At 54.7% G+C, this 14,804-nt stretch overlaps 4 protein-coding genes across 4 annotated transcripts; all 4 read left to right on the top strand.

The window, feature by feature from the left end:
- Positions 1-961: 961 nt before the first annotated feature.
- CCMA1212_002576 (uncharacterized protein) lies at positions 962-1,438 on the top strand (the record flags this gene model as incomplete). The annotated part of the gene is made up of 1 exon (XM_073699956.1): positions 962-1,438. The coding sequence occupies one exon, from the start codon at positions 962-964 to the stop codon at positions 1,436-1,438; it is 477 nt and encodes a 158-aa protein (XP_073561071.1).
- A 3,879-nt stretch (positions 1,439-5,317) lies between these two features.
- CCMA1212_002575 (uncharacterized protein) lies at positions 5,318-5,536 on the top strand (the record flags this gene model as incomplete). The annotated part of the gene is made up of 1 exon (XM_073699955.1): positions 5,318-5,536. The coding sequence occupies one exon, from the start codon at positions 5,318-5,320 to the stop codon at positions 5,534-5,536; it is 219 nt and encodes a 72-aa protein (XP_073561074.1).
- Positions 5,537-11,020: 5,484 nt separating this feature from the next.
- On the top strand, positions 11,021-11,663 carry CCMA1212_002574 (uncharacterized protein; the record flags this gene model as incomplete). Its single annotated transcript, XM_073699954.1, has 3 exons — positions 11,021-11,108; positions 11,155-11,249; positions 11,304-11,663. The coding sequence occupies 3 exons, from the start codon at positions 11,021-11,023 to the stop codon at positions 11,661-11,663; spliced, it is 543 nt and encodes a 180-aa protein (XP_073561073.1).
- A 1,002-nt stretch (positions 11,664-12,665) lies between these two features.
- CCMA1212_002573 (uncharacterized protein) lies at positions 12,666-13,281 on the top strand (the record flags this gene model as incomplete). Its single annotated transcript, XM_073699953.1, has 3 exons — positions 12,666-12,757; positions 12,834-13,017; positions 13,177-13,281. Coding segments are annotated over 3 exons (381 nt in total), but the record flags the coding sequence as incomplete, so codon positions are not given.
- Between the last annotated feature and the right edge of the window lie 1,523 nt (positions 13,282-14,804).

The following is a 14,804-nucleotide window of genomic DNA, read 5'->3' as shown; positions in this document are numbered from 1 at the left end:
GGGAGTGGCTACAGCGCATGAGCCCGGGGGTCGCTAGCGCGGGTCTGCGTACAAGGTACTTTGACCTCTGCGCAGTTCTCCGAGAGCCCGTGCAGCAGCAGCCAGGACGCAGGCAAAATGGGCTGATGGGGGAGATTGGGCAAGGAGCAAAGGAAAAAAGGGAACAAGGCCCGGCAGGAGCCGAGTCGAGAGGTCTCGAGAATGGCCTGGAGGAGCTGATGGATGGAAAGTGACGGAGTGGTGCTTTGCTTTGGCCTTTTTTTTTTTTTTCCTTGCTCAGGCCATTTTCAAACCGGCTTGTTGAGGCCTTCTTCTTTAGGGGAGCAGCGCAGCGGGACACACGTGCAGGCGAGATGAGGAGGGGACACAGAGGATGGAGCGAACTCAGACTGACGGACAGGCTGGCGATGGGGGACTTGCCCGTGTTTCAATTCGGCGTCTGCGATGCGTGCCACTGGGCCAGGCAGATGCAGAGCAGACAGAGAAGCAGGATGCAGGAAATGCAGGCTGAATGCATGCAATGCAGGACACAGAAGCGTGCGAGGTGATTACGGTATTAGACCGTCTGGTGAGATGCAGAATGCTCGCAACGGCGCACTTCTTCGCTGCGTTGGCAAGCTCGGGTACCTTGCGCGACTAAGAGCCAAGAACGCATGGCAGCTCTGCACCGTCGCCGTGCCTCGTGTGCGCCCATGTACCTCGTACTTTGCTGCCGTTGGACAGGTGCGGGCGGCATGTGGGTATGCACTAATCCGGGCTTGAAACCCTCTGAAGAAAAAAGAGAACCCTGCGACGCCGCGTGTGGGCCGCAGGGTTCGACAGCAGCCCAGAGCCCAGAAGCAAGCGACTCGTTTGCTGCATTTTGCATCGCAATGCATTTCCGCTGGCAAAAGCCGGCGAGTCGTCGCACTTTCTGCACGTCTCCACTGGGAGCCACGTTTTTGTGGGAAGTCCAAGGAACATGGACAGGGGCCCCCCCAAGGGTGGCAGATGGCGCGGTGCTCGTGGCACAGGCATGGAGGGTAGAGAGGGTACAGGGTACGAAGTTGCAGGGACAAGGCCAGTGCCAGCAGGCGCTCAATTTCATGCCGGAGGCTCGTACAGGCACATCGCACGACGACCGGCAGAGGAACCTGCTGATGATGGGCGTCCTTTTGGACATGCCGGGGCTCTCCGCGACGGGCAGCAAGGAGCAACTTGTCCCAACGGCATCAAGCACGGCACAGCATCAGCAGCATCATCGTCCCCGTCATGCTCATCATCACCATCAGCAGCATCACCAAGTTCAAAGCGACCAGAGCACTCGCTGGCACTCGACATCCCCATGCAACAGATACCGCCAACAAGCGCTGCTAGTCCGCGCCACTTGCGTGCCCTGCAGCGACACCTCGGGCTTCCCAAGCGCCGGGCCGCAAGTCAAAACGTGCTGGCTGCTTAGCATAGCACAGAACTTGGTTCAACTAGCAGCATTGGCAAGACCGTGAATCCATTGGGGTTCAGGTCTGATCCATTTGATCCGTTTGGGGGGCCAGCTGACCCCTGCTGGGTACGAGTGCTTGTGCCACAGCGGTAAGAACGCGGCTGACACCCAGTACCACACGTCCTGGCGTGGAGAGTGGGCTCTTTTCCAATTGGAAATAGTGCAAGACGAGGAGAAAATGTCCCGAACACAAGAGGCTAGACAAATGTTGCAGACTTGTGTCATGCCAACGAGAATCATGGACCATGATAGCCAGAAACAGCGTCAAGAAGAATTTTTTTTTCTTTTCTCGTCCGAGCGTTGGAGAGGCCCAGCAACTAACCAGGTCTCTCCCTGTTCTCAATGCTTCGAATCGCCTTCTAGTTTCCTTCTTCATTTGCGAGTGGCAATTCGGTGACTATCCGGAGCACCAGTTGTCATCAGAAGCCTTACGGCCAGTGATCGAGGTCTCCCTCAATCTCTCTCATGCCGCAACGGACGGATGGACATACATGGACAACTCGCAACAGAAGTTGCCTCCGTCGAGAGACGGCGTGCTCCTAGTAAACTTGGGAGTTCATGCACCTTCTTCCAGGGTAGCAAGCACACGCAGTTGCTTTCGTAGCAGGTTTTCGCAATGTGACAGAAAATGATAAACATCAATGTCTTGTTTCGCATCGTCATTGGGCGACTTCACCGCTCACGGAGAAAAGAGACAAGGGAAAGCAAAGGGGACGGTCAGTCACCAAGAGCCAGCTAGTGGCTGAATGGTGCCCACAAGAGGGAGGGGACCCCATCACTGGCCAGCCCTTTCGCGGCATTCCAGAAATGGGCAGACTCAGGCGTTGGTGCGCCAAACTAGGAAGAGGAGAGAGGAGACAGCAGGAAAGGATTCAAGCTTAGGGACTTTGCCACCTACCGAGGCTAGGTATTGCTACTGCCCAGTAGCACTGTTCCGTACGAATTCGGCGGTAGCACTGGAGAAGGGGCTGGGGGCAGGAAGCGGTGCAGAGTCGGTGACGCCGTGATGAAGCGGACTGCCACAAGTGCTCGAGCGGCTTCGCTGTGGCCGAATGCGTCGGTCTGCGTCTGCCAGTTCTCCCTACTCTGCCGTGTTTCAGTTCGTCGATGCGGATTTGCCAATCGATACGTGTAGGGACGACGAAAAGGAGAGGTGAGGATGATACGCGAGCGCCAGCCAAGCAATGCTTGCGGCAATGCCATGCGATGCGGAACGTAGCGTACCTGTCCTGTCGATAATGTACAGTGCAGTAAGCACTGGTCTGTCGAGATTTATCGTATGGGGGGCTCGCGTCTTATCGGCCACAGCGTTAGCATTCGCTCATCATGCAGTACGAGACTTGCAAACACCCCCCCATGGACATTGAAGCTAGCCCGACGGTTTCACGCTGTCATGTGGCCACATGGAGGCGCCCCCGGTTCCTGCTCGCAACGGGCCAATCATGAGTCCGTGCGAATGCCATCCATGGCTCTTCTAGAAGCCGACGCAAGTTTGAGCTGTTAGGGGGGAATTGGTGATATGATATGTTCGCGATGCTGGGATGGCGATATGACAGAAAACAAGAGCAGGTGAGATGTTATTATTCACCTCTATGACCATTCGCCAGCGACACGCGCTCTCTTGCTTGCGAAGGAAGTGCGGTTTTTCTGGCTGCTGGCGAAAATCCGGGGTAAGTCTTTTCTCCCTTCTGCGTCTCCTCCCTGCGGATACTCAGAGGCGTTCAGATAGCAGCAGTAATACTCCGTGGGCAGGTAGCCGAAAATAGTCGTCGGTATCCGTGCTCGCTCCGACTCTCCAGCTTCAATTTCTGAGGGAGCAGGAGCTGAACGAGATGGCATTACCCCAACAACAAAAATTGCTCGGATATCTCCTTGAGGCGAAGCCTGGTGAACGTGCGCACAAGGTCAATGCGACGATGGATCGGAGGCGTCGAGCTTGGATCTGCGAAGAGAAATTTGTCGGGACGGCAGCTGAGGGACGGGTTTTTAGGGAACTTCGGAGCAGGCGGTCACTTGAAACGAAACAGAGCCCGGAACTTGGGGACAGGTGTGCTCAAGGAGACAACCAGGAAGGAGGGACGAAATCAGCTGAGGCACGGAGCAGGCGGCGTCACGATCGCGTTCCTTGATCCAGGGACAGCTTCACACTTTCCCTTAGGCAACTCCGAAGAAGGGGGCCCCCGAGCAACTTATACGCCAGGCGCCCGGAGCAACCGCTGCTCGTAATCCGCAACATGCAAAGCACCGCTGCCATCCTGGATCACATACTTGTGCTATTACTCGCGCTGCTGCGGTGGATGACGGAGGATGAATCCAATGATGATCCGGCAGCGGTGTGACGTGCCCCAGCCCTACCTGTGCCGCACTTGGTCGACTAGCCCAAGCGCTGTTGGCTGCTACTTCTCTTGGCCATCACTCAGTCAGCCAGCCATGGCAATTCATCCTTTTCGCGAAGCCCCCCTTGCTCTCACTGGTGTTTCAGGAGGGTGTTGAGGCCTCGGTCCAGCGCGTTGGCAGCCAAGCCCGCTGCCGCTGCAGATATGTACAGAGGTACTTGTAAGATGCGATTACGGGGTCCTACTGAAGAGCACGCGGCTGGCCACGTTGCGCCAGAGGGAGGCTAGCTAAGCCTTAAGCACGAGATCCTCCTTGTCTGCCGATCTGCCAAGAAACCCGGAGTCCCAGGCCAAGATCTTAGTGGCAGTGCTCATTTCCGGTTCTGCGTGCCCGAACACGATAACTCGTGGCGCGTGTAGAGAGTACGGAGGTACGGAATCCTCTTCCATTCGGGGCTGATGGATGGCCGTCTTTTCGCATTTTGTAATGCTTCTTATATCGGTCAGAAAACAGCGTGGCGAGGCGGCGTGCGTAGCTTGAGCTCGTGTTATTGGAGTGTTCGAAATGCGACGGGCAGTCATGCTAACTGCTAGCAGGTTGCTAGGGATGCCCGGGGTTGGTCGGTTCGGGCTTTGGGCTCTCCTCGGATGGTTCTTCCTGCTTGTGAAGAATGGCATGTTATGCATTTGTCGGGGCGACATGATGGCTCTCATCGAGTGCCGCTCTCCGCATGCTTCGGGCATCCCTCGGGGAGTCATGAGGCTGTAGGGTAGCCATTCCCGTGATATGGATTGAGGACGACGTCACGTCTCGGATTGCCACCAGTAGCCTCATCGTTGTTGCGACAGAGGGCGCCAGACAATCAATCGGATGCCGTGGATCACTTTGCCATTCGTCTTCATTGGCGTTTGGTCATTTGATGTGCCACTTGCTGATGTGGTGTAGTAGGAATACAACTTCCGAGGGCTGTGCCTAGGGGGAATCACTTGGCTTGCCACTTGGCGCTGTTAGTAGGGAAACCCTTCTGCCACCTGGGGAAGGCCTCGGGAGATGTCCAGCGATCCTCTCCCACGAGCCGTGATTTTGGTTACCACGTTCCTTGTTGACGCATTCACTCGATGTCAGCATGTACATCCGGGGGTCCGTTGTCTAGTCAGCCGGCGATGTCTGATATTAGAAGATGCACTTCGGTACCCGTGGGCCGCATAACACTCCGTATGCAAAGCACGGATGTTGATTGTCTTTCTGATGTGATGTGATTGCATTGCGGGGTCGACCAAAGTGGCTAGTCGTGCAACTGCCACGCGAGCTCTCTACGCCCTTATATGTTGGCTCGTCCCGAGAGAGGAGGCGAGGAAGCGAGGCAGCAGAGCGGCCAACAAACGTCTTCCGGACCTGAATGCTGTATGCAAATCCTCCGTGCCCCGGCAGCGTCCTTGGCCCACGGAGTAGTAACTGCCCGTCTTCAATATTCTTGTCAGCCCGCATGCATACACCTGCATGCTGGTATCTGGCATGAATTCCATCGCCAGAAGGAGAAGTCATGTGTCGAATGCGACCCTTGCCTCCGCCGCGTCCGGGACGGGCATCGGCCATATGGGCGAGCGGCCGACAACATTGACCTATCATAAGCCCGTTGACGGCCGACAGAGCGGCGGAGATGGACTCTGCTGGGCTTCGCTCGCGTGGTACGAGCAGACGCAGGAGCCTGATAATTGAATATGCAGTAAGCCGCCATCCATGACCATCGTTTGCTTGGCCGCATGCCAAGCAGCTGATCATGAGCTTGCTTATTCTCTCTGCCGCCGCGTCGTAACTTTGGGCTAATGCTGAAATGCATTCGTACGACCTGACAGTGCCTCTGATCGCCCAAGTCTAGGTCCGCGCAACGAGAAGCCATGCGCCGACAGCCGAGCCGAAGCCGGGGGCCAGTTGGCCAAGGACGAAGGAATTGGTGGCGCAGAGCTAGAACTCTGATGCTGAGACAATGGCTTGACGAAGGTGGATACGAGCAGTGCCTTCACCGACTCTCAATGGCTCCAGGACTGCATCTGTGTGGATGGCGGACGGGCGCCACCGCGATGCTGCACCTGCTAGGGCGCTTCCACGACGCTCATGGCTCCCGTTAGATGCAAAACCTGGCTTCGTGTGCGCGCTCCACGTGGCAGATCTCACAATCCTGCCACTTTCCGCAGAACCTTGAACGGTAGCCTCGATTCTGGAACTCCGAGGCGCGATAACGCACGAAGTGTGTGTGTACGTACCGTGGCTGCAGATGCGTTACCTTAGATTGGACTAATTGAATGACAAGGAGGATCCTGCTTCACCAAGCGCGGGAGCAAACATTGAATGCGCTCAAGGTGAGGGGAACATGGAGACGGTCCAAGCTCCCAGCTGTGCTTCCAGTCCCTTCTCGTGACCGTAGAGTGCTGGGAGTAGACTCCCTAAAGGCAGCTGTGCTCTGACAATGCAGGTGTCCCTGGGGGAGGGGAGATGCTCGCTTGGCCATTGGCGCCACTGCTTACCCAGCCATGAGAAGCAACCGCGGGAATCAGAATCAGGAACGCATGGTAATACATACCATCAGAAAGAGACTCCGCGGAAGACGCATCACCAGTTGCCCGCAACGGAAATTGCAGTCACTCAAGACATGGGCGACCACTGCCGGGATATTGATTGTATGACGCAGAGTTGTGGCGGGACAAGGGCGCTAACGTCTTCCCTCTTCTGCTCACCAAACTATATTATACAGTAGCGTCAGTTTGGAGTGTTCCGTTTTGATGCAAAGTCTTGCACGCAAACACAGTAACGAGGCAATGGAAGGAATGCAGCCAGTCATGGCGCTCCATTCGAACCCACCATGTATCTAGGCGAGCATTTCTGCACCCGACACCGCCTGCCGGAGACAAAGCGGTAACGGGCGGCAGAACGGGAAAAGGGGAGCGGTGGCTTGAACTGGTGGATACGCCATTTTGCCACGTGTTTTGTGAAGGTGCACCACGAGGCGCCATGGCGGGGCCCTTGCGAGAAAAGCGAGCCACCCCAAAATGCAAATGCGAGGTACTCCCTGTCGGCCTGCTAGGGGAGCTGGGGAGCCAAAAGAGGGGAAAGGAGGGGCGTGTTCAATCGGCGGTGGCGCCAAGGCCAGGGAGCTTCGATTGGATCTCAGCTTTTGCATCTTGGTTCGGGCTCTGCTCTTGCTCTTGCTCTGTGCTTGCTGACCAGTTGGCGTTTCTGCTTGTTTGCTTCTGTTGAGCGAGATGAGATGAGATGGATCAAGGTACTACCTTGAACTCGGCAGCATGTACTATCGCGCGCGAGGCGTTGCGTTCAATGCTGTGCTGCTGTGACCGTTTTCTGTGTGTGGACATCGTACCGCTGCCTGCTCTTGTGCTCCGTACTCAAGATGCCGCAAGTAGTAGCATCGGCTCATGACGTCCATCCCAGCGAAAAGGCGACTCACCCTCCGCGAGCAAAAGGGCTCACAACAGCCGAAAGAGGGCACCCGCAGCGCCATCGGAAACGTGAGGTGGTTGCACAGCAGGAAGAAGGAGGGCTGCTCGCTTCCAACATGTCCAAGGTACATGTAAGCAACGCGCGCTCGTCGAACTGCCGGGCTTCGGCTGTCCGTCAACAACCTGGTGAGTATTGCTGGTGCTTGAGCGCACATGCATGCATGCGGTAGCATTTGGCTGCCAGCAATTGCTTGCACACAAGCCTACAGTACTTACATGTAGTTACATGTAGGCTTGGTAGGGGTGGCATTCACAGCCCAGTCGAGGATTGCCGAACCGATTCCAAGCTTCTCAACAAAGATACTCATACATCACAGGTGCTACCTGACGGAGCACGAGCTGTTCGTACTTCTGCTCTGCCGGCCGAATCTCGCCTTTGCTCCCCTCTCGTTATTATCCGAAGATGGCCACATGGCAATTGCCGTGACACGTGCGATCTTCGTCGCACGCACATCCAACAACCAGCCCATGGGCGGGGATGTGCATCATCCACAAGTACTCGTACAAGCCACCAGCCGTGACACTGGACACGAAGAATATCTGATGCAATGTCTGGATATCTGGCAGGGCGTACCAGGTGCGTACGACAGAACAGTGGCACAAATTGCCAGCTTCGCTGTGACTACCTGCTGTATGTAAATGCATGCTGCTGAGCACAGAATCACCCATCCGTTCCGCGTACCTACCTGTGTATATTACGCCAACCATTCATTACATGGCACCTGTAGCATGATTCGCTCACGGCGCTGACGGCCGCTTGTCAAAATCCTGCGGCATGCACCGAGTGCTAGCCAAGCCGTGGCCTGTGCCGGATAGATGGATATATCACACGGGCTATCAATAATCATATCACTCGGGCATCGGCAAAATGTGACATGCCTCGCCTTTCAAGACGCGGCCGACAACGAAATGGCGTGTCGATAAATAGACTTTCTGGGCTTATTGTGGGCCGCGGACCGTTGTCCTGTTCTCGAGTTCCATTCCATTTCTTGCTTCCCCCCTCCAACTCCAGTTGCCCATGGATCGTGAATCATTGTTATCGGAAGTGGCCTGATCACTGTAATGGTCGAGCCTCTGCCCAGTGGATCGCATTTGCAACGGAAACGCAAGAGCGAGAGCATCATGAGCTGGGGTTCACCTTGCTTTTTTTTGCCGGGTTTGAACACACGTGCAACCGTTCATGGTAGAGCCATTGATCGGATCCCCGTCCGTCAGTCTATTGAAAGCACTGAAGCTGCTCTGATTGAGCCCGTCCGGAGCACCCGATGGTTTCATCTACCTACTGGCTCCGGTATCATACCACATCAAGCTGCAATTGATTGATTCGATTCAATCACAGCGGGAGCGCTAACTGCAATGGCACGGCATGACAGACAGCCTCGAGCCATCCATGCCCCGGCCCCTTTCGGCGGTGAGCAATGACGCTCATGCTCGTTAGAGCCACGAGGCAATGAAGGCAGCTGTCTGTGTGCGAGTTGTACCGGTGGTTGAAGTGCCATGTAAGGCAAGGTCGACACGGCGCTTGCAGGCCGCCGTATCATGTTAGAAGTGTTGGGCGGCTTCCAGTAGCCATGGAATTCGCGCTGAAGAAGATTATGGATCAGACATCGAACGGTTGTTGGTTCTATTTATGGTGCTCGCTGTGTCAGGGTTCCATCTGACGCATCTCATCTGAAACGGCGATGCCCAGCAGCTTGAAGCCGAACCGTTGCTCGTTAGCATGATATCCAGCTCTCACAAAGCCGCACTATTCGCATGACGCTCTCCCCAGCCGGCTCTCCAGCTAAACAAGGCATACCCATGTCCAACGGGCAAAAGTACACAAGACGTTGTGGTCCCTTTTATTAGTGATCATCGCCATCTGCTAGCTTCATACAGCCGCCTGAATGGCAGTTCGAGGGGCCAGAAGAAACTCGAGATCCGCTCCTGTGCAGCTCCAGTCTCGTGTGATTCCACCTCTACCTGGGGTGCTTGTCCGAGTAGCGAGTACTTTGCCATGTGCTGCGCATGCACGCCCTCCATCCAACCTTCCCCCCCCCCAAGAAAAATCGCGAAATATACCAGCCAACCAACCAACCAAAACCCCGGCAACCCTGCCTCTTCGCAGGACTCACTCACACTCGCCTTTCCACGTTCGCACGCCCCCTGCAACGAATCAGTTCGCCCTCTTTTCGCCTTTTCCAAGGCCTTCCAAATGGACTTTGCCGTGCCAGAAGCCGACCGACCGACGCAGCTGCTCGGACCAAGGACGGACGAGTGGAGAGTCAAATTCTGCAGCAGAGAGGAGCAAACAGAGGCATAACGAGATTGGGCCAAGCAAAGAGGCAAAGGGCGGGCAAAGCTTGGCTTTTTCATGCCTCCTAATAACCACTAGCTGTGATAACCTCGGGTCAGGAATAACTAGTTACACTACGGCTCGTAGTGGTGATCAGGTCTCGGTTGCAAAGCTGCTCTATTACTAGGTATGCTGCCTTTTGTCAACCTGCAACTCTTTTACGCCCACGCCCCCATGATGGCTATGCACAGGACCAACAAAAGTACGCGATACTTGCGGTGCCTCTAGCACACGGCAGAAACCCTGCTCGGCTCTCGACTCAGCCCAATGCCCATGCAGTGGCCCCGTACAGTAGGGCACAGGGAAGAAGACGAAGCAGTTTGCTAGTGACGAGCTTGCCTCAGTTTTCAGCGCGTTCCACGGCCGTATGTGAAGTACCCGCCTATCAACTACCAGAGAAGCCTAATTAACCCGCTTGCTGGGAGTCGCTAGAAGACGATGCAAAGTTTCATCTTCATCTGTGGGATGAGTGGCATTTCCTGATTGCGGCAGATTGACGCCTCTCATTGGCTGCGGCGCGAGAGATGGTGATGGTGTACTGTATGTATTGCATCAAATGGAGTGCTGCAGAACTGGCGCGATGCGGGTGTTGGTCGATATCCATGATCGTCAGTTCAGCTACCGCTGGCAAGTGCAACGACTACAAGTATCACGGACAGAGTGCGCTCTTCGTGTAGTTCCACTGAACAAGACGCGCCCTGTCAGTAGCTTTGTGCGTGGCCGGCGTTTCCAGTCGCATCACTGGCGTCAATGTTTGCTTCAAGCTCAAGATATCATGTCCACCTCCTTAGATACTGTATCAGGTAATACCTTAGGTAACAACTCTTCTACTCTGTAAACCTTCACCACTCCCTTGGGGAGACGTTGCGAATGTGGGCTAATTATCCCAGGTAGTCCCAGTATCGTTCTTCTCACCAGGCCCCCATTTCAATATAGACTCGTACGATTTGCTGCGATTGCGTCAGCTTTCCTGGTCGTCTTAGACCGCCCAATTCCGCCAGGTTTGGGATATCATCTCAGCAGCGACGAAAGCAACCGCATAAAATCAACTCCATGCCTGTCTGTGACAGATCCCCACCTTCCTGACTCAAACTATCAGGCACGCACCTTCTGCGATGAACTACAAACTGTGAGCTATAGTAGCAGGAACCCATCGGCACCACCTGCCTTTGATTTGCTCCCACGGCGCTAGGAGAATTCTCAACCTTTTCGTCTTCTTCCCATGTGGGCTCTTTTCTCCATCTGTCTTTTCCTTCTTTTCTCCTTCATGGGCCTCAACTTTGAGCCATGCGAGATTCATGAGGCTTCGCACGTGGGGGCGTCGCAATAGGCGGAATGAGTCGTGCCTCCATCATGCTCGTCTGCATTGCCGCTTGTGGACTTGCTCCGGAGGTCGCATTACAAACACGATTGACGCACCAGGCGCCATGTGGCCGTTGTCGTCATTTGCAGCATGTACGAACGCGCTACGACTAATACTCGTACAGGCCTGAAGCAAAGGCGGCGGGAGATTCGACATCAGCAGCATGACACGGAGAGCTCGCAGCGTGGCTCGAGCTTCCCCATGATTTCGGTGCTTCTGGTCTTGTCCTGTGCCTGTTTCTTTCGCTCCGGTGTCTGAAGAATCATTCGACAGGACTTCGCCGACCCCTCTAGCCCCGACAAGACGCTCCGCCCACTTGCCGCTACGGCTTCGGCTAGGAGCGCTCGATTTCGCTTTGCTTTTCTGGGCACCAAGTACGGGGTACGGAGTAATGAATTCCACGGAGCATCGCCTTGTCTGGCAGCTCCTCGTCCTCCGAATGGCATGGCCTCCGCGCGGCACTCCTGGTACTGTGGGATCCGGTACCAGCATACCGACTCGCCGTATCTGCAGCAGAACTTGGACGCAGAACCTGAACACAGATCTCCCCACGGCCAAAGCGTGACGAATGAAGCCGGACTTGCCAATCTCGTTCGTGTGGAACAGCCGGATCCATGCTGCTCAACACCTTGAGCGGTTATGCCACTGTGATCCTGGCTTCCACTTGCCAGAACAAGGACGCGCCGCACGCTTTCGCACACCGATATGTCCTGCATGAGACGGAGAGTGAGGAGGCCTGCCCAGCTCTCCCCTGGGCTTCGAGGCTGTCAATGGACTTGCTGCAACGGCTCCATCTGTGTATGAAGTACTTGCGCCGACAGACATCCATGTTCTGCCCCAAGCATTGCCGTTGAACTAACTGTGCTGCTTGTTCGGACGCGCCCAATCCTGTTCTTGACCGGGCACGCCGTTGGAAACTCTCCGAAACTATCCAAATACTACGAAACCACCGGTTTGCTATACCGCCTGCTTCTGCTTTTGGCGCTGCATAGGGTCAGTCCGGAACCATGTTTCGAACGCCTCGTGCTTCCTTGGCCTTGCTCGGTGCTTTTTCCCGGCGACATTACAAGCCACTCTACTCCGTGGGTGGTCGGAGAATGCGCAAGTCTCAGAGACTCGGACATTGATGTGGCTTCAGCCTTTACGTATCTCTGTCGCCTCTTCGCTCCAAATCAGCCTTGGCCTTCTCGGATGCAGCCCTGGCGACGCTCTCTACCAGCAGCGTGCTATGCATGTTCACAACCGAGCCTCTAATACAGCTGCATACAAACTGGCTACTGCGGCATCCGTTTCAGTCCAAGACCAGCTGTCAGACGCAGATCTGCCGCGGCAGGACGCATTGCGCTTGCCTTGTTCTCCGTACCTACATGACAGGCTTACAAGGGTCAATCTTCTACTACGGAATACTGTAGACTACCATTACTATTCCGTGCCACTTCGAATATAACCTGTCCTTGGTCGTCCGAGGCGCCTAGGCATATACGCTCCGACTAGGCAAAAAGAGCCATTGCGCTGCTTGCGAGTCCTGCAATAGGTAGGTGACTGACCTTGCTCTCCTTGATTCTGCGCTCTAGGCCATTGTTATACCGGACAGGGTCTGCCTCGGGGATGCTTTAGTATTACAAAACAACAGTAGAGGCACGACGTGCAACTATAAGACTCGGTGCTTTATGGCTGGCCATCTACTCCTACTCCTACGCCCTCTCGCAGTGCCAGCGTGCCACTCGGTATGGGCCACCTGTGCACGAGCAGAAGACGGGAGTACCAGGCTTATCGAGATTGAGGAAACTTTTCCGTTTGTAGGTCGGACAAATGCATCGCTCGCAACGTGGTTCACGTTTCATGCTGCACGATCCCGGTTTCGATGTCCATGGACCAGGGCGTCATATCGCGCACTAATACACACAGAGACAGACAGGTCGTGTTACTGTCTCCCTATACGAAGCAGTACGTGGAGCAATACCACCTCGTTCGGCTGGGCATTCGAGTAACATCGGTAGTAAAGCCTCGATCGGCCGAAACTGTGCAATGACAGTCTCCGCGGCTTGATGCCAAATATCCAGCGCTTCCTCCTTGTGCTACAATTACTCCATATACGAATATACTGCGACTCGTGCTACTAGTATGTACCGACGAAATGGGCCAGGGGTCTCTGGCCGCCATTCTCTCTCTGGCATCATCTCCGTTCAAGGCTCAAAAGCGACGGAGCCACTCTGTGATGGTACCCTACGCGCATGACACAAGTCCATAGGTGCCACTCCTTTTCTTGATGGAGCAAGCAGGAAAGAGGAAGAAACCCATTGGGCGGCCCCAGCCACGACGCAGCAATTGCCGACAAGGGTTGCTTTTGCCACATATGAGCTCATCACAGAACGGCGTACTGTAGGATTCAGATGCCCGATGAGGGCACAGACTGTCAGTTTTTGTTATTCATGCTCCTGAGCAAGTTAGCGTTGTGCGGGGGATCCTCATACTGCAGCTTGTGTAGCAGAGAGCCAACAAACTACAGAGGTGCTTGACGACAACTGCACATCACTCAAAGGGTGTCTATGTAAGAAGGCTCAATTAGGGGGAGTATCTGCCCAAGAGAGCATACATCGTGTACGAGTACAAGGAGCTGCGTCATGAATCGTGGCCAAGGGTTCAATGGCATGATTCATGATGGCATCGGTTGACGAAATGATAGTCCTAGATCCTAGTTCATCCTCCCCTGCCAAGCTGAAGAGGATCATCGAGAGAGGATCGCATCGTGTCAGGGAAGCGGTCGAGAACATGGCCTTCCAATTTCTCAGTGTCAACTTCAAGACAGGTAGCCCTTTCGAGTGCGTATGGGTACAAAAATGACAGCTTTCGAGGATAGAGACGAAGGAAATGGGTTGCACTTTGGTCGTCTTTGGTCGTAAGACGTATTGCGACTGACACCTTGGGAGAGAGCAGTCGTGGATCTGATGATGCTTGAAGGGGACTTGACCCCTGACCCTTTCCATCTCCGAGTAGATTCACTTTGATTGACGATAAGGTATCCTTTGATAGAGCGGTTGTTATGTGGCGCTGAAAGTGATGGCAAGCTTCTTCTAGATGCGTCTACCTGATAAAAGTACGTTGTTGTCCATCAAGGTTGCAACCGGATAGATGCCGGAGTCGATTGGTAGGAATGGGTCAGGGGGGAGATTGGAGGGGGCCTACGCGGCGTGGAATGGCATTCTGGACTGAGATGATGGCCGCTGAAGGTGTTTGCCGTCATACCTCTAAGTGAGTGAATGAGAACAGATTGAACGATTGCATTTGCGAACGATTTACGAAGTGATTGGCTGCTACAATTGCTTCTTGCTATCATGCTGTTCTGTTCTTCTGCTGGTACAAGTGGATGGGCTTGAATACAGAGGGTCGAGCGGTCCGAGTGAAGTCTTCCAACGATGGAAACGGGGTAAGGAATAGGCGACTAATGAGTATACACTGAAAAGAGTGTATGGTTGACCTGAGCGGCGAGAGGGAACATTCTTGCTGCCCCCTTTATCCTTCAGTTGATGATGAAGCTGATGAAGCTTGTTAAGGTGGTAGTCAGGACGAATGTTGTCGGGTGTTGGGGGGGGGGAGGGCGTAGCCGGACTAGTGAACTGCAATATCGCGGACGATTCCAAGGGAAACGTGCCCCAAGTCTCGTCTCTGGGCCAAGAAATATCTAAAAAAAAATGGGCTGAACAATGGCATATCGCCTGCATAGTCGCCTCGAAGTCGATCAGTAAGTGAGATCAATGGGCCGTGGACTTACCG

Source organism: Trichoderma ghanense (assembly GCF_004382785.1).
Source record: "Trichoderma ghanense strain CCMA-1212 chromosome Unknown scaffold_2, whole genome shotgun sequence".
NCBI lineage: Eukaryota > Fungi > Ascomycota > Sordariomycetes > Hypocreales > Hypocreaceae > Trichoderma > Trichoderma ghanense.
Note: the sequence above shows the minus strand (reverse complement) of the source record. Positions and strands in the feature narration are given on the sequence as shown.